Source organism: Salmo trutta, chromosome 20 (assembly GCF_901001165.1).
Source record: "Salmo trutta chromosome 20, fSalTru1.1, whole genome shotgun sequence".
NCBI lineage: Eukaryota > Metazoa > Chordata > Actinopteri > Salmoniformes > Salmonidae > Salmo > Salmo trutta.
This window is the reverse complement of record NC_042976.1, coordinates 29,665,145-29,688,298: the sequence shown is the minus strand read 5'-3', so window position 1 is coordinate 29,688,298 and position 23,154 is coordinate 29,665,145. Positions and strand designations below refer to the sequence as shown.

The 23,154-nt window shown below is 43.5% G+C and overlaps 1 protein-coding gene across 2 annotated transcripts; it reads right to left on the bottom strand.

The window, feature by feature from the left end:
* Positions 1-1,253: 1,253 nt before the first annotated feature.
* On the bottom strand, positions 1,254-21,309 carry LOC115156304 (sentrin-specific protease 7). 2 transcript variants are annotated; one of them, XM_029703757.1, is made up of 23 exons: positions 21,132-21,309; positions 16,995-17,152; positions 16,801-16,872; positions 15,928-16,043; positions 15,110-15,352; positions 14,917-14,981; positions 13,418-13,566; positions 12,888-13,272; positions 8,562-8,698; positions 6,322-6,453; positions 6,157-6,190; positions 5,451-5,684; positions 4,919-5,328; positions 4,654-4,784; positions 4,400-4,516; positions 4,150-4,269; positions 3,976-4,068; positions 3,413-3,630; positions 2,898-2,953; positions 2,738-2,781; positions 2,591-2,659; positions 2,261-2,411; positions 1,254-2,039 (listed from the first exon to the last, which is right to left on the bottom strand). In XM_029703757.1, the coding sequence occupies exons 2-23, from the start codon at positions 17,055-17,057 to the stop codon at positions 1,875-1,877; spliced, it is 3,204 nt and encodes a 1,067-aa protein (XP_029559617.1). In that variant the 5' UTR covers positions 17,058-17,152; positions 21,132-21,309; the 3' UTR covers positions 1,254-1,874. The 2 variants fall into 2 exon arrangements, with proteins under 2 accessions (XP_029559617.1, XP_029559618.1); XM_029703758.1 differs by having other exon boundaries at positions 17,010-17,152.
* Positions 21,310-23,154: the final 1,845 nt, after the last annotated feature.

Here is a 23,154-nt window from a genome sequence, read left to right as displayed (position 1 = left end):
CATGACTGCACAGCCAGGCACAACTCCAAAACCATCATCAAGTTTGCCGATGACAACGGTGGTAGGCCTGATCACTGACAAGACACCCTATAGGGAGGTGGTCAGAGGCCAGACCGTGTGGTGCAAGGACAACAACCTCTCCCTCAACGTGATCAAGACAAAGGAGATGATTGTAGACGACAGGAAAAAGAGGACCGACCACACCCCCATTCTCATCGATGGAGCTGCAGTGGAGCAGGTTGAGAGCATCAAGTTCCTTGGTGTCCACATCACAAACAAACTAACATGGTCCAAACACACCAAGACAGTCGTGAAGAGGGCACAACAAAACCTATTCCCCCTCAGGAGACTGAAAATATTTAGCATGGGTCCTCAGATCCTCAAAAGGTTCTACAGCTGCACCAGAGAGCATCCTGACTGGTTGCGTCACTGCCTGGTATGGCAATTGCTCTGCCTCAACAGAGGGTAGTGCGAACGGCCCAGTACATCACTGGGGCCAAGCTTCCTGCCGCCCAGGACCTCTATACCAGGCTGTGTCAGATGAAGGACCTAAAAATTGTAAAAGACTCCAGCCACCCAGGTCATAGACTGTTCTCTCTGCTACCGCACGGCAAGCGGTACCAAGTCAAGGTCCAAGAGGCTTCTAAACAGCTTCTACCCCAAACCCATAAGACTCCTGAACACCTAATAAAATGGCTACCCAGACTATATGCACCCCCCCCCCACGCTTTTTACACCACTGACACTCTCTGTTGTCATCTATGCGTAGTCACTTTAATAACTCTACCTACATGTACATATTACCTCAACTGGTGCCCCCACACATTGACTCTGCACCGGTACCCCCCTGTATATAGTCTAGCTATTGTTATTTTACTGCTGCTCTTTAATTACTTGTCACTTTTATTTCTTATCCGTATTTTTTTTAACTGCATTGTTGGTTAGGGGCTTGTTAGTAAGCATTTCACCGTAAGGTCTACACCGGTTGTATTCAGCGTATGTGACTAATAAAATGTGATTGGATTTGACACACACACACACACACCACACAAATCAGATCAACACAATGCTAATGGCTATGGGTTGTTTCTGGACAGGGCCAGAGTCTCTTTCCTAAATCCTACAAAATGCACCCCCACCCGGCCCCATCAGCTTTACCTCAATCTGTATGTTCGTGTTATACCTGGAGTGGCCTTCACCACGCGGCTAAGTTGGTTGTGCCAGTAGATCACCTCCTGGGTAATGAATTGTAATTCCGACTACAAATGCATTTATTATATTTTATATTCAAAACACGTTTTCATCAAAATGTACATTTTAAAACAAAATCCACATATAAAAATCAAACTGACATAACATTTACAATAGAATCACATGGGGGGAAATTCATCGTAAAACAGGTAAAAGAATAAATGGGAGACCCTGTTGAATTTGATCTCTTGTGTTAAATGAGGCTATAGTGGTGGTATGTGGTTCTATCTATAAGGTGCAGTGGGGACAGACTCTTTAAAGGGGCATTCTACTGAAACAATAAAGAACAACAGTTTTAACTGTTGAATTTCTGTGGAATGACCCTTTAATGCACCAACTTCAAACAAGAACCTGAGCTACAGCAACTCAACAGCTACTACAGCAAGTATTTTATATCCATCCTCAGTTGGATTTACGTCATTAAAGCAACATCTGATGTTAGGGGCTAATTTCTTGTTGACATGATGAGACATCTGCATTTACTGTATGTTTGAACGGCCCTGCTGGCCGGTGGAACAACTGCATACGCTTATTGTCTAAGAAATCATATTTCCATATCACTGGCTGAAATGGCAATTTCCTGGTTGCTCAGCATGAGCAGATTCCCAAGGCGGTTACCGTGCCTAACTGCCTACATTTCCCATGTTTCCTATACTACCCACCGTGCCCCTCTGGTGTCTGTACAGGTTCAGCACCAGGTCCCTGATTTCGTCTCGTTTCCTCCGCACCTGTTGCCGTGGGAACCAGTGTTCTAGGCGCAGGGGGAGCTCAAAGTGCACCACAGGGTCCTAAAGGGAGAAAGGTCAGGAGAGAGCTACAAGGTGTCTGTAGGTGTATGCCAGCATATGTGTTTGTGAGTATGTTCTCATAAGACCAGAAAACTCAAGCTTTAGCTCAGTTGGCTAACATGGTCTTGAGTTGTTCAGACACACCAGTTCAATACCCGGCTGGTTACAGGTGGGAAGTGTGGGAATGCATATATATGTTCTTATTTCAGGTGTATAGTTACCTGCAGGAAACTCTCAACGTATTGCAGCAGGTATAGGCCACAGTCACTGCTGTTGTCCTGTAGAGGGACTTTACAGTGGGAGCCTCTCATCTGCTCAGAACTGAACTCACGCACAGAGCCCCGACGCACCTCCCACTCTGACTGCAGGTACCTGACACACAGACACAGAGAACATTAAACACCCATAAGGAACATTTTCTCTCACACACACATACACACACACACACACACACATTCTGTCTACAGATATCTAACACACACAGGCATATACACACCCTTCCATTCTGTCTACAGATATTTAACACACACAAGAAAAGTGAACACACTCACTCCCGTAAGAGTTTGAAGACACGCTCATGGAGGGAGAACTTGAGGGAGTCCATGATGAGAATGCAGGGTCTGAGAGAAGAGAAAGGCATTTCACAATTGCATATAAACATCCAGTTATGAGCTCTTTGTGTGGGTCTTTCCACTCACCTTTTACAGACACTCTCTCTGTGGCAGGTCTTCTCAGTGCAGTCCTAGGGAGAAGAAGAACGACAGAAGGTAAGAAAGAAAACAGAGGGAGAGAGACGGAAAACAATGAAATATGAGAAATTGAGACCCACAATAAGAGCCCTAAAGACAGTTGTCTTACCGGAGGACCAGGAGGTGGCTGGAGTACTGAGTCACCCTGGACAACACTCTCTGAAACTAGAGAGAGGAAACATCAGCAGCATTATCCTCCTCATGTTCCATCCCAGGGTTTCAGTAGTTGTTTTACGGTCATGATGTATGTTATCGCAGCACAGTGACATAGAGAATGGAATGTGTCTTAGTCTCATAAAAACACAGATTAAAGCCTATTTAGTTCCAGCATCATTCTCTGTGTCTGTGACTGGTGTTCTGATTGTTTTTGGATGACAAAAATCCAAAGCAGCTCTTAAACAATTCCCTCCTAAATGTTCTGGCTCCATCCTACCACAGCTCTAGTTTTTCATACTATGCCCAAATACATCTGAAAGAAGGTGCATTTATCTAGACTACCCATAGTCATACTTCCTAAAGCAATGCAAATATTCACTCGTGTTGAAATATTATGTACGTTTGATGGTTTCACAAAGGTCTAACGTCCTGTGAGAGACATGATGAGAATAGTTTAGTCACACATACCTGTAACTGTCAGTTTGTCTTGGTTGTCAGTGTTGGTGGGACCAGGGGGAACATCAGTGACACCATTAAGCTTTTCAGACCCGGAGGCCTCCTCTTCAGCCTGGGCCTTGCCTGGCTTCTCCCCCCCTGTTCCCCTCAGCAAGGCTGGGATGCTCCACTCCTCACACTGGGGATCCTCCAGACCAGGGAAGCAGATCACCACCAGGTACCAGTGGGCTCTGTCATACAAGGAAGAAAGCACTATAAGTCACATGGTTTATTGATGCGTGTGTGTGTGCGTGTGCACACTTGTTTTCCTACATTATCATGACCCCAAATGTCCTAAAAGAGTAGGAATTTGTTAAAACGCTATTTTAAGCTCAAGGGTTAGGTTTATGGTTTGGGGGTTAAGGGTAGGGTTAGGTTTATGGTTTTGGGGTTAAGGGTAGGTTTTGGGGTTAAGGGTAGGGTTTTGGGGTTAAGGGTAGGGTTAGGGTTTTGGGGTTACGGAAAACAGGATGTGTAATAGTAAAGAAAAAGTTACCCAAATGTTATTAAATCAAAACTGTGTGTGTGTCACTCACTCCTGATTGACAGGCACAAACAGGAAGTCTTTCTTGAAGATGTCCACATGTCGTGTCCACGTCTTCACTCGCTGGTGCCGCCGCTGCTGCGCTCTGGAGACAGACAACACACACATGAAACATACACTGCAATACAAATGCATGAATGATAAACCAAAACACACATACACTTACGAGATGCTGGTGCTGTCCTCACTTGCGTTGTCTCTGCGTGTGAGCTGCTTGTAGAAGAAGCTGCTGAAAACATGAGACCGATCAGCTACATCTTGTGGAGCCCTCTCCAGGAGCAGATACCTGTTGGGACAGAGAGAGCCATGCAGGGGTTGAAACTGTCCTCCATTTTGGCCCAAACTTTTTTTTTTTGTGTACAGAGGATGTCTCTGTTAGGGTAGATACTCCATGCAATCACTGATGTCACACTCACTTGAGGTAGAAATCGATGATGACATCATTCAGGAACTGGCCATTGTCAAGGCACTCCAGATCTTCTGTTGTCACGGTGATCCCTCCTTTAGAAGGCGGTGGAGGAAACTGGATCAACCTGAGGATAAGAAACAAGTTAAGCCATATATCTACAAGTTTCTCTACAGCAAGTGTCTCCGTCCCAGGTCCTGGAGATTCATTGCGTGTGCAGGATAACACACCTGTTTTAAAGACTCAACAAGTTGTGTAGCTTGCCTGCGTGTGGGGCCCTGGTGTGTGTACCGGGTCCAGTTGGAGCCAGGCTTGGGGCCCAGGGACACAGAGTAGGAGCCTCTGGTTCTGTGGTGACACACTGTGTACACGGGTCTGGGCTGGACTGGACTCCCCTGGAGGGGTGACAAATGACGGAGGTAGTATAATAGGTTACATTTGATTATTAAATGTTAGAGCTTAGGATTTTGTTATGGTCACAAACACACTCCAAGTACTAGACAACCTCAGTGAGGGGTACAATCTCTACCTCCCTCTGCTTCCCCTCCATCTGTACGTCTGTCTCTGGTAGTGTCTGTGACTCCCCCTCCACCTCTCTGTCCAGAGGGTCCAGCTCCGGCCCAGGTGTGTCTCTGTCCTGTTCTGGTTCTTGGTCCTGGTCTGGCTCTGTCCCAGGCTTGGCACCGTTATGGCCCAGTAGGGAGAGTAGCTGCGGGTCCAGTCCAGTTCTGCTGACTAGCACCAGACTGTCATCCAATGACAGGAGGGGACTGTGGAGGTCAACAACCCAGTTGACAGGAGAGCTGCCACGGAGCCGTGCAGCGTCGACATGCGGGGTGTTGTTGAGACAGATGATGTCGAGGACGGAGCGAAGGAGAGCCCCCTCCACCCCCTCCAGAGGGTCGCACAGAGTGAGCAAGAGAAAGGGACTGGCTTGACCTGTGAACACACACATTCAAACAACACAATCAAACACATTTGCATAGCACATAGGCGTACACACGCTTGAGCAAACACCCACCCACACACACACACTTTGGTTCCACAAGGCAGGCTCTCACCAGTGGGTGGGTCTAAGGCCTGTTTGATTGACAGCTCACTCAGGTCTTCCTGGACGGCGGCTGCCTGGGTGTCTGACACGTAGAGGAGGAGGAGGGCGGGCGGGGGCTGCTCCCTCTCCCCCTCAACCTCCCACCCCAGCCCTCTCTCCTGTAGCTCCTCCCAGTCCCAGACACTGTACCGCCACAGCTGACAGCGCTCCACAGTCACCATCACTTCTTCCAGGCCCGAAGGCTCTGAAGACAGAGGGGAGAGAGAGGGGTCAACAACCTGGTCATCTAAACCTGGGGCTTATTCAGGAGACAAAGACCAGGAAAACATACTATTCCACATACAGTAGTGATCAGGAGTCACAGGGGAAAGCACTTTAGCTCTCTGCAGACAGATTTCACCAGCAGAAAGGTGAAAAAGAGCACAAAGCCCTGAGGGTCTGACACACACACACACACACACACACACACGTGTGCACTCAGCTGAAGATGAGGATGGTATGCAGACAGACAGGAGGACCACAACAGGATATATTTCAAGGCAGAGTTTTTATATAGCCACCACACGAGGGGCTAGCGACCACACGCGGTCTCGTTCAGGTTGGACCAAGTAATAATGCCATTGTTCCAAAAGGATTAAAGGTTAAATAGAGGACCAGGACTGTATGGTAAAGGCTGTGGCGACAACACAAAACAAGATCCAAAGGTGCTGAATTACCTTGAATTGGTATGATGATTCTTTGGTTTGTGATCTGCAGAGGAGGAATGAAAGGGCCACACGTCACATAAGCACTGCAAGAGTACAAGGTGCTATGTATTGAATGTTTATTCTAGTATGTACTGCATCTTCTCCACAGTTGGAGCACAGTGTTCAGAGCATTACCCTGAGGTTCCCGCTGGCCTCCCCACGGACCCCCCCACAGTGCAGGGAAAAGAAGGGCAGGCCCATATTCTCGGAGTCCTCAGCGCTGGGGAAGGGGGACACCCCAAATCCGGTCACCACCACAGGCACCAACTGAAACAAACACACACACAAACACTTTGAGTGACACACACAAGTGCATGCAAGCATACAACAACCATGCTTTCTGATAACAAGGGCACAAGAGAATCCGGATAAACAAGGAGACATAGAAAGGGTTTGTGTGCGAGAGACTTAGTTAAATCAACAGATCGGTTTAACATACACTATATATAGACAACATTATGTGGACACCCCTTAGTGGATTCGGCTATTTCAGCCACACGCGTTGATGACAGGTGTATAAAATCGAGCACACCGCCATGCAATCTCCATAGACAAACATTGGCAGTAGAATGGCCTTACTGAAGACCTCAATGACTTTCAACGTGGCACCGTCATAGGATGCCACCTTTCCAACTAGTCAGTTCATCAAATTTCTGCCCTGCTAGAGTTGCCCCGGTCAATTGTAAGTGCTGTTATTGTGAAGTGGAAACGTCTAGGAGCAACAACGGCTCAGCCGCGAAGTGGTAGGCCACACACTCTCACAGAACAGGACCGGCGAGTGCTGAAGCCCATAGCTCGTAAAAATCGTCTGTTCTCGGTTGCAACACTCACTATCAAGTTCCAAACTGCCTCTGGAAGCAACGTCAGCACAAGAACTGTTAGTCTGGAGCTTCATGAAATGGGTTTCCTTGGCCAAGCAGACGCACACAAGCCTAAGATCACCGTGCGCAATGCCAAGCGTCGGCTGGAGTGGTATAAAGCCTGCCCCAATACATAGTGCCAAATGTAAAGTTTGGTCAAGGAGGAATAATGGTCTGGGGCTGTTTTTCATTGTTCGGGCTAGGCCCCTTAATTCCAGTGTAAGGAAATCTTAACGCTACAGCATACAATGACATTCTAGATGATTCTGTGCTTCCAACTTTGTGGCAACAATTTGGGGAAGGCCCTTTCCTGTTTCAGCATGACAATGCCCCCGTGCACAAAACAAGGTCTATACAGAAATGGTTTGTTGAGATCGGTGTGGAAGAACTTGACTGGCCTGCACAGAGCCCTGACCTCAACCCCATTGAATTGGGACAGCGACTACGGCCAGGCCTAATCGCCCAAGATCAGTGCCTGACCTCCTAATGCTCGTGGCTGAATGGAAGCAAGTCCCCGCAGCAATGTTCCAACATCTAGTGGAAAGCCTTCCCAGAAGAGTGGAGGCTGTTATAGCGGCAAAGGGAGGACCAACTCCATATTAATGCCCATGATTTTGGAATGAGATGTTCGACGAGCAGGTGTCCACATACTTTTGATAATGTAGTGTATGTGTGTTCATTTGTTTGTGGTGCAGCCGAGGGCATTTGGCTCGTCCTCTTATGATTTGACCGACTACAGTACGTGGGAGCTACAGTATCCCCACACTGGCCTCTAAAGCCTGGCAGGCAGCAGGTGGTGGTTCTACCCCCTCGGGCCAGTCTAGTCACGCAACGCCCTCCCTCACCAACACCACCTGCCTCTGTACTCTGATCCCTCTGTGACATCTCCGTAATCTATACTCTCCAGTCGCTATTCACTATTTCCCCACCGTAGGGGAAAACACTGGGAGTTCTCACAATGACAATAGGTGTATTTTATATAGCTCTTTTCATACAAAATCTCAGTCGCTTTTAAACTAACAAAAAACCTAGACTGACAGCAAAAAAAAAAAACTCTATTTACATGTTGCTCATGAGTGCATTTCACACTTCTTTTAGATTAGAATTGTATTGTAAGGCTCGTATGAATGTCCTGCTTAACATAACGTTTGTGTTATGTCGCCAATCAACTGCATTATACTTCAACCGGTAAAAATGCCCTTAGGCTAGCTTTGCTACCAGCCATGTCAATGAGCGTTAGTGTAGAATGTAGGATGTGTGAAGCCTACTCCTCAGCCTGAAGTGTCTGAATAGCTAGCTTTTCACATGGCGCTGACTGGTAAGACGCTTCAAGAGGGCGCTCACATGTTCTAGCAAGGCAGTGGTTCTGGGTTCGAGCATCGGTGTTAGCCGAACTAGGAGGAAGTGGTACTCACTAAGCAAGCAGCATGTCCCCTATTCTGCCCTCTGTGATGTCATCCATTGTGAGATCCCCCTATTCCATCCTTTGTGATGTCAGAGGTTGTTTTTGCCCACCTGAGAGTGCATCTCTGCCACCATTTGTTCCTGAGAATGATTTCTCTGGGGCTTAGATTCACTAGCGCCAGTCTGTGGCCGAAGTACTGAACTGCGGTACGGGGTGACTACCTCCTCCTCATCACTGGAGAGAACAACTAGAAAAAACACACGCACACACACACACACAGATTAAACCTGTTGCAGTGAAATACTGTTACACACTAGGCTTGGGCGGAATACTGGGATATTTAGAAATAAAGAGGGTATGATTTTCAAAATTCTAATTTTGACTCACAAAAATGCAATTCAATTCAAGTACATTTGTTAACAACTAGCACATGGAGCAAACGGATGTTTCATGATGTGACCTCCACAGTTGAGCAGCAAAGAGAAGTGATCAAGTTACACTACAAATTCACTACTAATGTTTGCCAACTAAATATGTTATAACTAGTAGAAGTTAACGATCTCCAGCTCAAGGCTCCAGCTATGCATTTGATTTGCTAACTTGCTAGCTACAGGTGGCTAGCTTATAAAATCAAAAGCTTCTTGTTTACAACAGAGTAGAGGTAGACCGATTAATCGGAATGGCCGATTAATTGGGGCCGATTTCAAGTTTTCATAACAATTTTTTAGACCTTTATTTAACTAGGCAAGTCAGTTAAGAACACATTCTTATTTTCAATGACGGCCTAGGAACAGTGGGTTAACTGCCTTGTTCAGGGGCAGAACGACAGATTTTTACCTTGTCAGCTCAGGGATTCAATCTTGCAACCTTACGGTTAACTAGTCCAACGCTCTAACCACCTGCTTTACATTGCACTCCACGAGGAGCCTGCCTGTTACGCGAATGCAGTAAGAAGCCATGGTAAGTTGCTAGCTAGCATTAAACTTATCTTATAAAAAACAATCACTAGTTAACTACACATGGTTGATGATATTACTAGTTTATCTAGCCTGTCCTGCGTTGCATATAAATCGCTTAGGTACACGTTGCTCCAACCATAAACATCAATGCCTTTCTTAAAATCAATACACAAGTATATATTTTTAAACCTGCATATTTAGTTAATATTGCCTGCTAACATGAATTTCTTTTAACTAGGGAAAATGTGTCACTTCTCTTGCAAACAGAGTCAGGGTATATGCAGCAGTTTGGGCCGCCTGGCTTGTTGCGAACTGTGAAGACTATTTCTTCCTAACAAAGACAGCCGACTTGGCCAAACAGGGGATGATTTAACAAAAGCACATTTGCGAAAAAAAGCACAATCGTTGCACGACTGTACCTAACCAAAAACATCAATGCCTTTCTTAAAATCAATACACAGAAGTATATCTTTTTTAAACCTGCATATTTAGCTAAAAGAAATCCAGGTTAGCAGGCAATATTAACCAGGTGAAATTGTGTCATTTTGCGTTCATTGCACGCAGTCAGGGTATATGCAACAGTTTGGGCCGCCTGGCTCGTTGCGAACTAATTTGTCAGAATTTTACGTAATTATGACATAACATTGAAGGTTGTGCAATGTAATAGGAATAATTTTTTTTTCTCGAGATGATAGTTTCCGGATTCGACCATTTTAATGACCTAAGGCTCGTATTTCTGTGTGTTATTATGTTATAGTAAAGTCTATGAGTTGATAGAGCAGTCTGACTGAGCGATGGTAGGCAGCAGCAGGCTCGTAAGCATTCATTCAAAATAGCACTTTCGTGCGTTTGCCAGCAGCCCTTCGCAATGCATTGCGCTATTTATGACTTCAAGCCTGTCAACTCCCAAGATGAGGCTGGTGTAACCGATGTGAAATGGCTAGCTAGTTAGCGGGTGCGCGCTAATCGCGTTTCAAACGTCACTCGCTCTGAGACTTGGGAGTGGTTGTCCCCTTGCTCTGCATGGGTAATGCTGCTTCGAGGGTGGCTGTTGTCGATGTGTTCCTGGTTCGAGCCCAGGTAGGAGCGAAGAGAGGGAGGGAAGCTATACTGTTACACTGGCAATACTAAAGTGCCAATAAGAACATCCAATAGTCAAAGGTATATGAAATACAAATGGTATAGAGAGAAATAGTCCTATAATTCCTATAATAACTACAACCTAAAACATCTTACCTGGGAATATTGAAGACTCATGTTAAAAGGAACCACCAGCTTTCATATGTTCTCATGTTCTGAGCAAGGAACTTAAACGTTAGCTTTTTTACATGGCACATATTGCACTTTTACTTTCTTCTCCAACACTTTGTTTTTGCATTATTTAAACCAAATTAAACATGTTTCATTATTTATTTGAGGCTAAATAGATTTTATTGATGTATTATATTAAGTTAAAATAAGCGTTCATTCAGTATTGTTGTAATTGTCATTATTACAACAAAAAAAGTACTTAAAAAAAAGTAAAATAAAAATAGGCAGATTAATCGGCATCGCCTTTTTTTGGGCCTCCAATAATCGGTATCGGCATTGAAAATCATAATCGGTCGACCTCTACAACAGAGACTATCAATCCCCTCCTGGATCAAGTTCGAGTATAGTCTTTTGAGAACTTATTGAGCTGGGTTGTGTGTCCTTGCATTTAGTTTATGTTCGCTTGCACTTGTTAGCATTTACCTTATGTCTGCTATGGGATTTCACAAGTACTTTGTTAGCATACTTATTTATTTTTTACGTTTGCAAAGAAATAGCTGCTCTTGTGTGCACTGCCGGTAATACCGTATGGTACTGGAACGGTAACGACATCTGGATAAAACCAGACCCTATATGTTGGGGGGGGGGCAGTAACCATAACAATAGCAAAGTGTTGTAGGCCACAGCTAGTGCTATGGCACACACACATGCAAGCCCACAGATACTTTTTATTTTTAAAAATTACACACAAAAAGGTGATACTGGCAGAGACGTATACACACACACACACACACACACACACACACACACACACACACACACACACACACACACACGGCATACTGACTCAGACAGTCGCAATCACGCACCCAGTGGTCATCATTAACAGACACTGACGGGTTCGGGCTCAGGCTCAGCGCCCAAAGCAGAAAAATAGACTACAGTTAGCAACGGTCATCAAAATTGTTAACAGGTTTTAAAACAATAGTAATAAATGCAACAGGCAAAGAATGAAGATACTCTAAACTTTTAGCAATTTTAAAATCCATCAGATATTGACTGAATTATGGCACACAAAACATTTTACTGGCACGGACAAATAATGAATGGATTTAAGGGATTTAATAATTTTTTCTTAGAATGCACTCATATGTTCTAAGGGCAATGTATTTTTTTTATATTTTGTGTTAAAAATAAAAGATGATGTGCCTCATTTGCATAAATACTGACATTAACATAAGAGGTGGAACAGGGCTGCACCCGTCTCCCCTACCTGCACCCGCCTGCTCCGTCCCCCCTACCTGCACCCGCCTGCTCCGTCTACCCTACCTGCTCCGTCTCCCCTACCTGCTCAGTCTCCCCTACCTGCACCCGCCTGCTCCGTCTCCCCTACCTGCACCCGCCTGCTCCGTCTTCCCTACCTGCACCGTCTCCCCTACCTGCACCCGCCTGCTCCGTCTCCCCTACCTGCTCCGTCTCCCCTACCTGCTCCGTCTCCCCTACCTGCTCCGTCTCCCCTACCTGCTCCCGCCTGCTCCGTCTCCCCTACCTGCTCCGTCTCCCCTACCTGCTCCCGCCTGCTCCGTCTCCCCTACCTGCTCCCGCCTGCTCCGTCTCCCCTACCTGCTCCGTCTCCCCTACTTGGTCTGTCTTCCCTACCTGGTCCGTCTTCCCTACCTGCACCCGTCTTCCCTACCTGCACCATCTCCCCTACCTGCACCCACCTGCGCTGTCTAGCCTCATTAATTACTGTGGTATAATTCAACAAGTGTGTCAATAGCATGATAAGTTTCTAGACTAAACGTTGAATCCCAGATGAAGCTTTAGCGTTCTCAGAGATGCAACAGAAAGACAATGTATTCCATTGAGCCCATTTCAGCCATTACCGGGGTGTCTTACAGGTTATTATATAAATGTCTGTGGTCAAAACGCTAACGAAAGGCACAAGCAAGAGTATAAAAGAGTCACAGGAGTAACATGAAAGCAATCAATCGAATGAGATTTAAGTGACAAGTGGATTTGACCCCTCAAACAGAGGAAATATATGGTATACAGATGCTCAGGTGGGCAGGGCATGCACGTTGTTACTACATTATAATGTAACCACTCCAGGAGGGGGAGGAATCTGTGTATTTCTTTATGTTTGTTTCAATAAGAGAGATGGGGTGAAAGAAGCACACACACCAGGAGTGAAGGTATGCAGCATACAGTGCACTCTATACTCACTGGGTTCAGCAGGGCTGGGTTTGGGCGACCTATCCTGGCTGGAGGACAGGCACAGCCTCAGGGTTCCTCTCCTCTCCTTTCCACAGCTGGGGTTAGAGGGGCTAACAACTTCCTCGTCTTCCCCCACAGTGACAACCATCAAGGTCCCGTCAAAGTCGGAGGGATCCACCTCTACCTCTATGGATGCTACATTGGTGTCTCTGCCCCCTGTCCCGTCCAGACAGAGCCGTTTTGGGAGCAGTCCTCCCACGCCTCTGGACTCCCCGGACAGGCGCAGCACGCTCCCCCTGGAGTGCCTGGAGGTGTCTGTGGTCAAGCTCTCCACCGCTCCATCCTTCACCTGTCCATTACAGTAGAGCCCAGACTCCCCCCTACATCTCTCCCTCTGGAAACAGAGGGATAAAGGTTGCGTTAAGCTGGGGGCTGGTTGTCTAATGGTTTGGTTTCTAGCTTGCAGGTTTTTGGCTTTAGCCTTAAAGTCAGACAACTTTAATGTCAGTATTAAGGTAACTTCTATCCAGAGATCCTACCTCAGCACGTGTGGATTCACTTGAACCTGAATTGGACTTCCTGGTCCTGGTGGATTGTGGGTAACGCTTTTTCTGGTGCCTTTCCCCCTCAGTAAAGGTCACCTCCTCCAGGGGTACCCCGGACCTGCGCCTCCCTGACACACTACCCTCTGCAGAGTAAAGGGACGGTGATAAAGTTATCACACCAGATACAATAAACGTGTTCCTAGTCTCCAGAAAGTAGGGCAGCAGATATGGAAAAACAAACGACCGTAACAGAGAATTAAATCAACGTTGCCTGTGTATGTAAGAGAGGAAAAGAAAGGTGCAGATTCAGCAGGTCTTTGTTTTACAGCTCAATAAAGTAAAGCGTTTGTTTATTTACAACAGGCTTGAATCCAGGAATACTGCAGAGCCTTTCCAATAAGGAGAACCCTCGGGGGGGGTAGGAGTGTGTGTGTGATCTTCACTGCATCTCTTGGGCCTCATAAGCGTTGCATAAATGCAACACTAAATATCAGCGTGCCTCATTTCTGAAAAGACTGCGCACGCAGAAAAATATTGTGACTCATAAATTTGGCGCACGCCATACATACATGCATGTTTCCCATTACAAATCAAACCTGGCGTAAACTTGTGCGCACGTGAACGAGCATTATAACTCCACCTGAAAAAACGCCCATCATTCACCTTTTATGGTGACAATAACGCCCTAATGTGCTGTATACTTTGGAAGTATTGGAATTAGGCCAAGACAGTATCTAAAGGAAATAGCAATGCATGGCAAACTTGATCAAATGTCTTTGGAGGTGTTGGCAGAATGTTTTCTTTTGCAGTGACATTTGCTGTATATGACCATTTCTGAAAAACAAAAACACTTGCAAATTGTTGTGGACCTGTAAACAGATTCTTCGAACGCAATAATGTTTTACCTTCACTTTTCCCCAAACCTAAATAAGCTGCACTGCCCGCGAATTCTGAAACGATGTCTACTCTGAATTTTTTTTAAACTACAGTAGGCCTAGTTAGTGGTAGCCTATACATCTCAACGCAAAAGATCAACTGTCTGTTCACCGGTTAAATTCTGTGTTATAAAACTACGCTCCCTGTCAGATGCATAGAGCAAAAACTTGAAGTTATGATAGCATTTAACTTGCGTAGTTAAATAAAGGTTCAATAAAAAAAATGATAATATCTAATAGGCCCAATTAAATGAGAGATGCACATTGTACATTTAGCATCTTGTTATTATATTTAGCTAGGCTACCTGTTTTTCTGTTATAAATTAGAGTTCCATATATTCCACATTTGCACAAAGTATTTGCCTTCTTGTAATGCAATACTTCAACCAGTAGAAACTGTGCGTACTCATGGTCTAAAGTTTACGGGAAAATAAGCACATTCTCACGTCAAGTTCAGTTTTGAAAAGAATTGCCATTTTTGCATGAAAACTGGCAGACATGTTTTAGGGCATATTTTGTACGTACGCAATTTTTATAAATGAGGCCCCTGGTCCTTACCGTTCTCCTCTCCTATTATCACTTCTTTCATCTCCTCTTCCTCTGACCCCCCTCTGTGGTGTGACCTAAACAAGAGGGAAAGAAAGTCAGAAGCCACCCAAACAAAATTCTACTCTCTGTATACTTACTCTGTGTTTTAACTCTTGATCGCTCACTGGCATCCTAAATTCAGCAACATTTAACCCAGCATTACCTCGTCTCCTTGCGGGTCGAGGTGGGTGTGTCGTGGTCATGGGGTCTCTTTCTGTATTGGGGGTCATCTCTCCGATCCTCCCCCCCCTCTCTGCTGCTCTGAGCCACCATCCTCTGCCCACTCCCCACCCACGACTCTCTCTTTCTCTCTCCATTGCCAGTCATCAGGCCACGCCTTTTCTTGTCCAGGTAGGCCAGCCCCTGTTCAGTCTTTAAAACGTCCGTGAGGACCAACTGGATCTGCCTGATGAAGGAGGGAACAGAACCAGTCAGAACCTTTACAGCCCTACGACCATTCTGTGTCATCATGACATGACATTCCGGCTTATATGATAACCATTCTGACCACGTACATGTTAGTTAACCAATAGGGAAACTGTGTGAGGCTATAGGGGGGAGGGGCAGACAGGTGGAATGGGGTTGATAGGACCAGGCAGTGTGTCTGTGTGGTAAAGATAAGCACTGCTGCTGTAGCTATATCTCTACAGTACCAGTAATGGTGGTGACCCGGAGCATGTAAACTACCTTTGAGAATAATACTTAGGGGAAGAGCCCCATCTGTGGAACGTTTAGAAAACTGCACCCAATGACAAAGTGGCTTAATTCTACTTTACCGTGCAAAGGCTCCCAATTAGTTCACAGATAATAACATGAATTAAAATGTAGATTTTGGCAATGTAAGAGTAAGACAAAGGCTGTATCTTACTAAGTGACCGTGTTATAGAGTAAAATCATCTATGAACCTACAACAATCTAACCAGACTAGCTTGCTTCCTAACATAACTTTCCATCTGCGGCTCCATAAACGCTGCTCCTCACCTGTCCATTGCCGCTTGGGCTAAAGCCACCTGGCCATGATCCAAAGAGATGGATCCATTCTGCTGACGGGAATCTTGGAGTTTGATTCTGTCTCCAGCAATCTGGGACCAATGAATCTGTTGGAGAAAGGGAGGCAGGAGGAAAAGTTACTGACCCACTGCCCTGACCACAATATTAAAACCTCAGGGAAAAAGGTTAAAGGTGAAATCTGTCGTTTCCTTTATTTTCAATCATTTTAATGTTGTGTGTGTGAAGGAGAGAGGGACAGAAGGTGAGCAATTTTGGGGGTCAGCTAAGGTCTTTCAGGTATAATTGTGTTTCTTACTAAATGTTTGACCCCATAAGCCCTACTTAGTGTGCCCTACTTAGGCTAGGCGAACTCAACGAGTGTGCTCGCATTCTCCCTTAAAAGACCTTTGATTGAAAAGTCGCAATAGTACCGTAGCTAGTGTACACTTCCTCAGAAGTCTGAATTAATCTAACATAACTCAAGACATCGATCATGACATTTTTTTTTTGTCTAAATCTTAGTCGCGCAATTTTACATCTAACTAAGATGTTTGGTGCTGTATTTCTCAACTGAAAAAATGTACATGAAAGCGATTCGTCTCTCATTGAATGACGACAAACACTTCATTAAAGAATCCCTACTGTTGACCAATCACAGACGAAAAGGAGTAGACTTCGGCTACCGACTTCGGCTTGTCTCAAGAAAAAAATACCGTGTGCACGAACAACCGAAAAAACCCTTGCCGAAAACCAAAACGAACAGAAACGTCACAAAATGTCGTCATGATATATGCACGAACTGTTTCAGATGTTTAGCATGCGGACGCCTTAAGAGAAAGGTTACCCAAAGAGAATAACATCTACCTGTGCCTCTTCATTCCCACATCCCGACTCTGAAGAAAGGAGGGTCTTAGGGATTTTGAGTGGACTTCCCATCTAAAAAGCAGAAAGGGGTACTGTTACTATGCTCACTATTATTGACTATAGTTCTTGCATACTGACTGAGAAAAAGACTAGGAATCCCAATGAATGAATATAACCAGGCAGGCCAGACATACTTGAGCGTTATCCACCTTGTCAACGGCCAGTGAAATGGTTAGAGCTCTCCTGTGGTCCATCATGACCAATCTATGGTCCTTTAGGGCTTGATGGACACTCCTTCTCCAGAGCCTCCTGTCACCAAGCAAGGCAGCGATGGCGATGCAGCAAGCAAAATCTGCAGCAGACACACATGGTATACATTCACTTTGATATCTGTCAGTTTAAATGTGCATAATCACCCATACCTTGGGGATGTACGTTGTTAAATACAGTATCAGGTAAGTGCAAGTGTGATTATTTTTAGTTTGTACTTTATGCGCAATGCTTTTGCCATGACAAATACAAGCATTGTTTATAAACTTGCAATAGCAGTTAGTGAGCAACTACAGGTTCATTATGGATACATGTTCTGTATCTCTCAATCCACAAGAACAGCAGCATCTTGACAGGTCACAGTGTCGTGCATATATTTTCCTCCATTAGCATGCTATAGTCCATGGGCCAGGTCGGGCTCACTTGGGATGACGATGTCTCAGTGATTTTCTTGAAGGTCTATGTCCCTAGAGTTGTGCGATAGCAGTGCTGCAAAGGCAGCTTTCTCTGTGTTACCAGGCTTTCTTTCATCCCTCCATCCCATTCATTTTTCACCATAGGGATTTTACCAACTGAAAAACAATGTCAGTATTCTTCAAGTTATTGCTCACGTATACACTTTAATCATATATCATTGAAAGCTTAGATACGCAGCTATCCATCAGACACATTTTCGGAAGGTTAGGTATAAATGGCTTTAAAAAGGAAACCCTGATACATTTTTAACTTTGTTTGACAAGTGGATCTGAAAGGTCATGAAATGACCTTTCAAATTGTATATAACATAACCAACTTTGAAAGTACCACCTACAACAATTGTTTAAAAATAGCCCTTATTGTGCAATTGACATTAGAATGTTGGAAGCTTAGCCTTAGAATTTCATGTCTTGGGGCAGCTATGGTTTTGGATTGTAACTTCGGTGATAGAAGCACCAAATTTCACACACTGTGAGAAAAGGGTTTCAACAACATTTGTAGATACAGAGCCATCACAGGATTCACACATCAACCCCACAGAAACCTTTTTCCAAAATGGCACAAAACAACTCAATGGGGTCTTATTGGATCGATTTTGCATGACCATACCTGTATGAAAGAATTGTAGTACGCCCAATAATATCTTAAAATGGTCATAATGATGTAGAATACACAACCAAATGAGCCAAGTGTGTCATATATACAAAGGTGTTCAATTATTCACAGAACTGTGGTAAGAATGTGCCCAAAAAGGTGTCAGAATCACTGATTTCTGAAGATGTTTAAAATCTTAATTGCAATATTTCATTTTCAAACATTTAAAATGGATTTATACTTGTAAATATTCATGAATGTGGGCTGACTAAAAGGATATACAATGTTATCCTATTAAACTATTTTCATTATGAGGACTATAAACCTGCCCCGGATATTCCATGTAGTAAAATCCAATGTTGGGCCTGTTATATTAAGTGATACTTTTAGTTTTCTAATAACGGACCAACCTGCTACGGCCCCATAGTAAGAATACATTTTAAAGGGATAATCCACCCCCTGTAATAAGTGGTCCGTCTGTGAAACCACAAATCGTGCAAGAACGTGTCATAGCCATATGGTTCTTGTCACTGGAGATAGGGGATAACACACCATCACATTTCATGACACTCTTAATAAAACAACAACCTACAATCCAACTCGCCAAATCAGCCAATAGATGGCATGGGCATTGTTGTCTAGAACACATCCGTCCGTTTATATCATCATGACAAAGTATATATTTCGCTTAGATGTGCTCAATCTAGTGGAACAAATTATTCAACTCAGTTTCTCCTTCAAGTACCATCTTGCAACGCAACCTGTGTGTCTGTGGGTAAGGACCCCTGTTCCCATAGCAACGTACTTTGCACCTGCTCTGGGCAGCAGAGTTGCAATTTGAACTTGGTGAGATAGACTCCTAAATTAATGGGTGCAGTTTGTTTAGGCGATTTTACAGCTAACCATCTACCTCACATGCTGATACTGACTTTGGTATTATTGTGTGGATTTACATTTGCTAGCTAGCTAGCTAGCCAGCCCAGAGTGAGCATTGCATTGTGGGTTTTGTTGTGGACTTGAGCTGCAACAGATTTCCACAATGATTTTCACATACCAACCTTGTTATAACGACAAAAATAAATATTTGTTCACAAAAAATATAGTTTTCACATATTACTGTTATTTAACACGGTTTGACACTGTTAAATATAGGAATTAGGGGTTTGGGGTGGATTATCCCTTTACATTTTGACTAATTATGTGTAATGGTTTTCTGCTCTCGTCAAGATAATAGGTTAAAACATATTGGCATTCACATGGAATTTTACAAGTGCTCTAATCCTCTGCTTTATGAAAACAGTTAATAGGATAACATTGTATATAATTTTTTAAAGATTAAATATTGCAATTAAAGTCCCCATGCAGTCTTTGTAATTGATTGTTTCAAATCATCACTGTAGGTCTAACAAATCATTGTGTTTATTTAATGAAAGTTACTCAAATATATTTTTTATCAATTATATCCCTAAGCCTCCTTTGGCCCTGGAAATGCTCAGGCTGATCATACGGGCGTTAGGAAACAAATGTTAAGATATTTACATACACGGCCATGATCGGCTGATAGGATGCTATAGAGCGCACCCGCTTACCCCGATTAACAGTCATTGGTCTATTTTAATCAGATCACATTGTGATGTCATATGGGCCAAAAGTTCCATCCCACCTGAACAGACTGAAATTACAGGCATTTTTTCTTCTAAATAGCCCCTATACAAAAACTGCATTATCAAAATGTTCACAATTTCCAAGTGTTATTTCGACCTCTGTGTGGAAATACTTAAAAATAAACAAGAAAATCACGTTAACTGCACTGCCCCTTTAAGCATTGAAATGTTAAGAAATCAGTGATCAGGACAGCTTTTTGGGCACATTCTTACCCCAGTTCTGTGAATCATTTAACATATTTATATAGCTGGCACAATTGGCTAATTTGGTTGTGTATTCTACATCCCTATGACCATTTTAAGATATTATTGGGCGTACTACAATTATGTTTCTTACAGGTATGGTGATGCGAAATGTATCCAATAATACCCATTGAGTTGTTTGGCGGCCATATTGGAAAAAAGCTTCAGTGGAGTTGATGCGTGAATCCTGTGATGGTCCTGTATCTACAAATGTTTTTAAAACAATGTTCTGTGTGTGTGTGCAATTTAATGCTTCTATCACCGAAGTTACAATACAAAAACATAGCTGCCCCACTATATGGCTAAGCTTCCAACAATTCGAATTTCTAGCGTATTGTTGTCAATATACCAGTATTGCGATACAACGAAGTAAGGAAGCAAAGGAAACAAAACATGAAGTGGACTTAATTTCTCAAGGAAAACATTCCTAATGTTGGAAAAAAAACTGCCTTTAGTTGAATCCCAAAGTCACATTTGAAGTTGTTTATATTTATACCACTTAAAAGGAAATTTCATGACCACCCAAATGTATCAGGGTTCACTTTTTTAAGCATGAACATTACAAAATGTGGATGGATAGCTGTGAATCTAAGTTTACTAATAATATGATTAAAGGGTAACGTTATAGGTGAGCAATAACTGGTTCTATACTGACATCAGAATTTTACGATATGACGAACAATGGTAAAAATGAATGGGATGGAGGGATGAAAAGAGTGATAACACGGAGAAAGCTGCCATGAGACATCGTCACCCCAAGAGTGAGCCCGACTGCCCACATTTGGGGGGTCTGGCCCGTGCCATGGATTACTATGCTAGCAATCATTGGCTAGTCCTCGGGTCGCTACTCGTTGCATTTCGCTAACGTTAAATATTGCTCGTATAATGGTTATCTTCGTGTGTGCCATTTGTCATTCTAGAATAGCATTCAACTATGCACAGTCACGCTAGCCAACAAAACCTGGCAACAAGCTGCCTGTAACTTCAGAAACATTTGGTGTAGGCGAGCCTTAGCTAGCATCTATGAATAGGCTAACGTTAGCTAGCTAGCAGGTAACTTTTGTCCCCAGTTCTCATACTTACTCGGTAATACAGTGAGTTAGTGCAACATACACACGCGTGACCAAAGAACGAAGAGACGGAAAATGTACACAGCTACTGCACTCTCCAAATCATCTTGCTGATTAATTGCAAAGCCCATAAAATCATAAATACACGTTGTTTGCAAAGGTTGCCGTTGTTTTCAAGCTTTTCCTGGTTCAGAAGAACATCCTGTTGTTTCCGGAAGTGAACAATCTAGCTATATGAGACCATAGAATGAGAATATTATTTGCATCCAAGTCTATGTTTTATGACTATTATTTGGTTACAAATGTACATTTATATGATATTAAATATGAAATACATTGAATTATTCTAATATACCTTCATAGTATCAAATTACTTGATATGTAGGCTACTCATGGTCCACATAACATTTTTCATTTAATGTTGCAGATATGTAAAAAATGTTTTAACGATTCATTGCACTTCTTGATAATGTTCATCAGATACTTTAATATCTAATTGCTCATAATTTACATTCTGAGAAGTTATATGCGCACAAAACAATAAAAGACAAGTCATTCATATACTTTCAAATATTACTGTTCAAATGTATTTTCTATTTTTAAAAAAAGTAACCTTTATTTAACTAGGCAAGTCAGTTAAGAACAAATACTTAATTTCAATGACGGCCTAGGAACAGTGGGTTAGTTGCCTTGTTCAGGGGCAGAACAACAGATTTGTACCTTGTCAGCTCGGGGATTTGAACTTGCAACCTTGTGGTTAATAGTCCAACGCTCTAACCACTAGGCTACGCTGCCACCCCAACTATGCATGGATAATAAACAGAGAGTAGCAGCAGTGTAAAAATGGGGGGTGGGGACAACACAAATAGTCTGGGTAGCCATTTGATTAGCTGTTCAGGAGTCTTATGGCTTGGGGGTAGAAGCTGTTAAGAAGCCTTTTGGACCTAGACTTGGCACCGTGCAGTAGCAGAGAGAAAAGTTTATGACTAGGGTGGCTGGAGTCTTTGGCAATTTTTTGTGCCTTCCTCTGACACGGCCTGGTATAGAGGTCCTGGATGGTAGGAAGCTTGGCCCCAGTGATGTACTGGGCTGTATGCACTACCCTTTGTAGTGCCTTGCAGTCGGAGGCCGAGCGGTTGCCAATTACTTCATATTTCACACAATCCTTACACTGACATAGTGACTGATGTGAGTGAAAGTTGGAGTTACAACAGGTATCTCAGCTTAGTATTTGGACCACTGAGTATGGGCACACTGGACAGAGACTGGGACAGTGATCAGTGAATAATCAATAATATGACAATATCCTGTTAAGATACTTGGGTTCAGAAACCTCACTCCTAAACCCATACAACATCAATTAAATGGAATCACGTATCATGTCATATACTGTTTGGTCTAAAAATCTGTTATCGTTATGGTCATGGTGATATGGGAATGCTTTGACTAAAGTCAGTAAAGTAAGTCTCAAATCATCTATTGAAAGTGTGTAGGGCTATAAAGATGTTAAAATGTGGCCTCAAGTGAATCTGATTAGATATACAGTTCTATTAATTTATCTTTTTCAATAAATGTTTAATGATCATAGATTGGTCCCAGCCTGGTATCCAGTGAAACCTTTAACCTCAGGATCCACACTTCCGCATGGCTGTCTCTGACGACTGCACAGGGCCGCCGTTAGCGATAACATCATCATGAGGTTCAGGGGTTATTACGGCTGCTGGTAGATCAGAACCAGATGTCAACTTCTCCTTCTTATTAAAGCTGGAGACAGGAAATAAAGGGAAGTAGAAAACACAGGATTCAAAATACACAGACACAGACAAACACACCCACCCACACCAGTTCTTTGTAAAGGTTATGCAAAGGCCAGACAAGTTTTAGCAGACCAGCACAGGGATTCATTTAGTTACCAAATGACACGATTAGCCTGTCTAATCATGCTGACTGATAATGCTGGATGAGTCTCAGCCATAAATAGCTGGTTATCAAACAAGATACAAACAAGAGTTAAAAAAATAATCAATTTGTGGAAA

Excerpts from the sequence above, each read along its gene's own strand:
- LOC115156304 (XM_029703757.1), bottom strand. The coding sequence starts at position 17,057 with ATGATGGACCACAGGAGAGCTCTAACCATTTCACTGGCCGTTGACAAG. Across the intron at positions 6,191-6,321 it reads AGGCCAGCGGGAACCTCAGG|ATCACAAACCAAAGAATCAT; the intron begins GTAATGCTCTGA and ends CCTCCTCTGCAG. Across the intron at positions 2,782-2,897 it reads AGCCACCTCCTGGTCCTCCG|GACTGCACTGAGAAGACCTG; the intron begins GTAAGACAACTG and ends TCTTCTCCCTAG.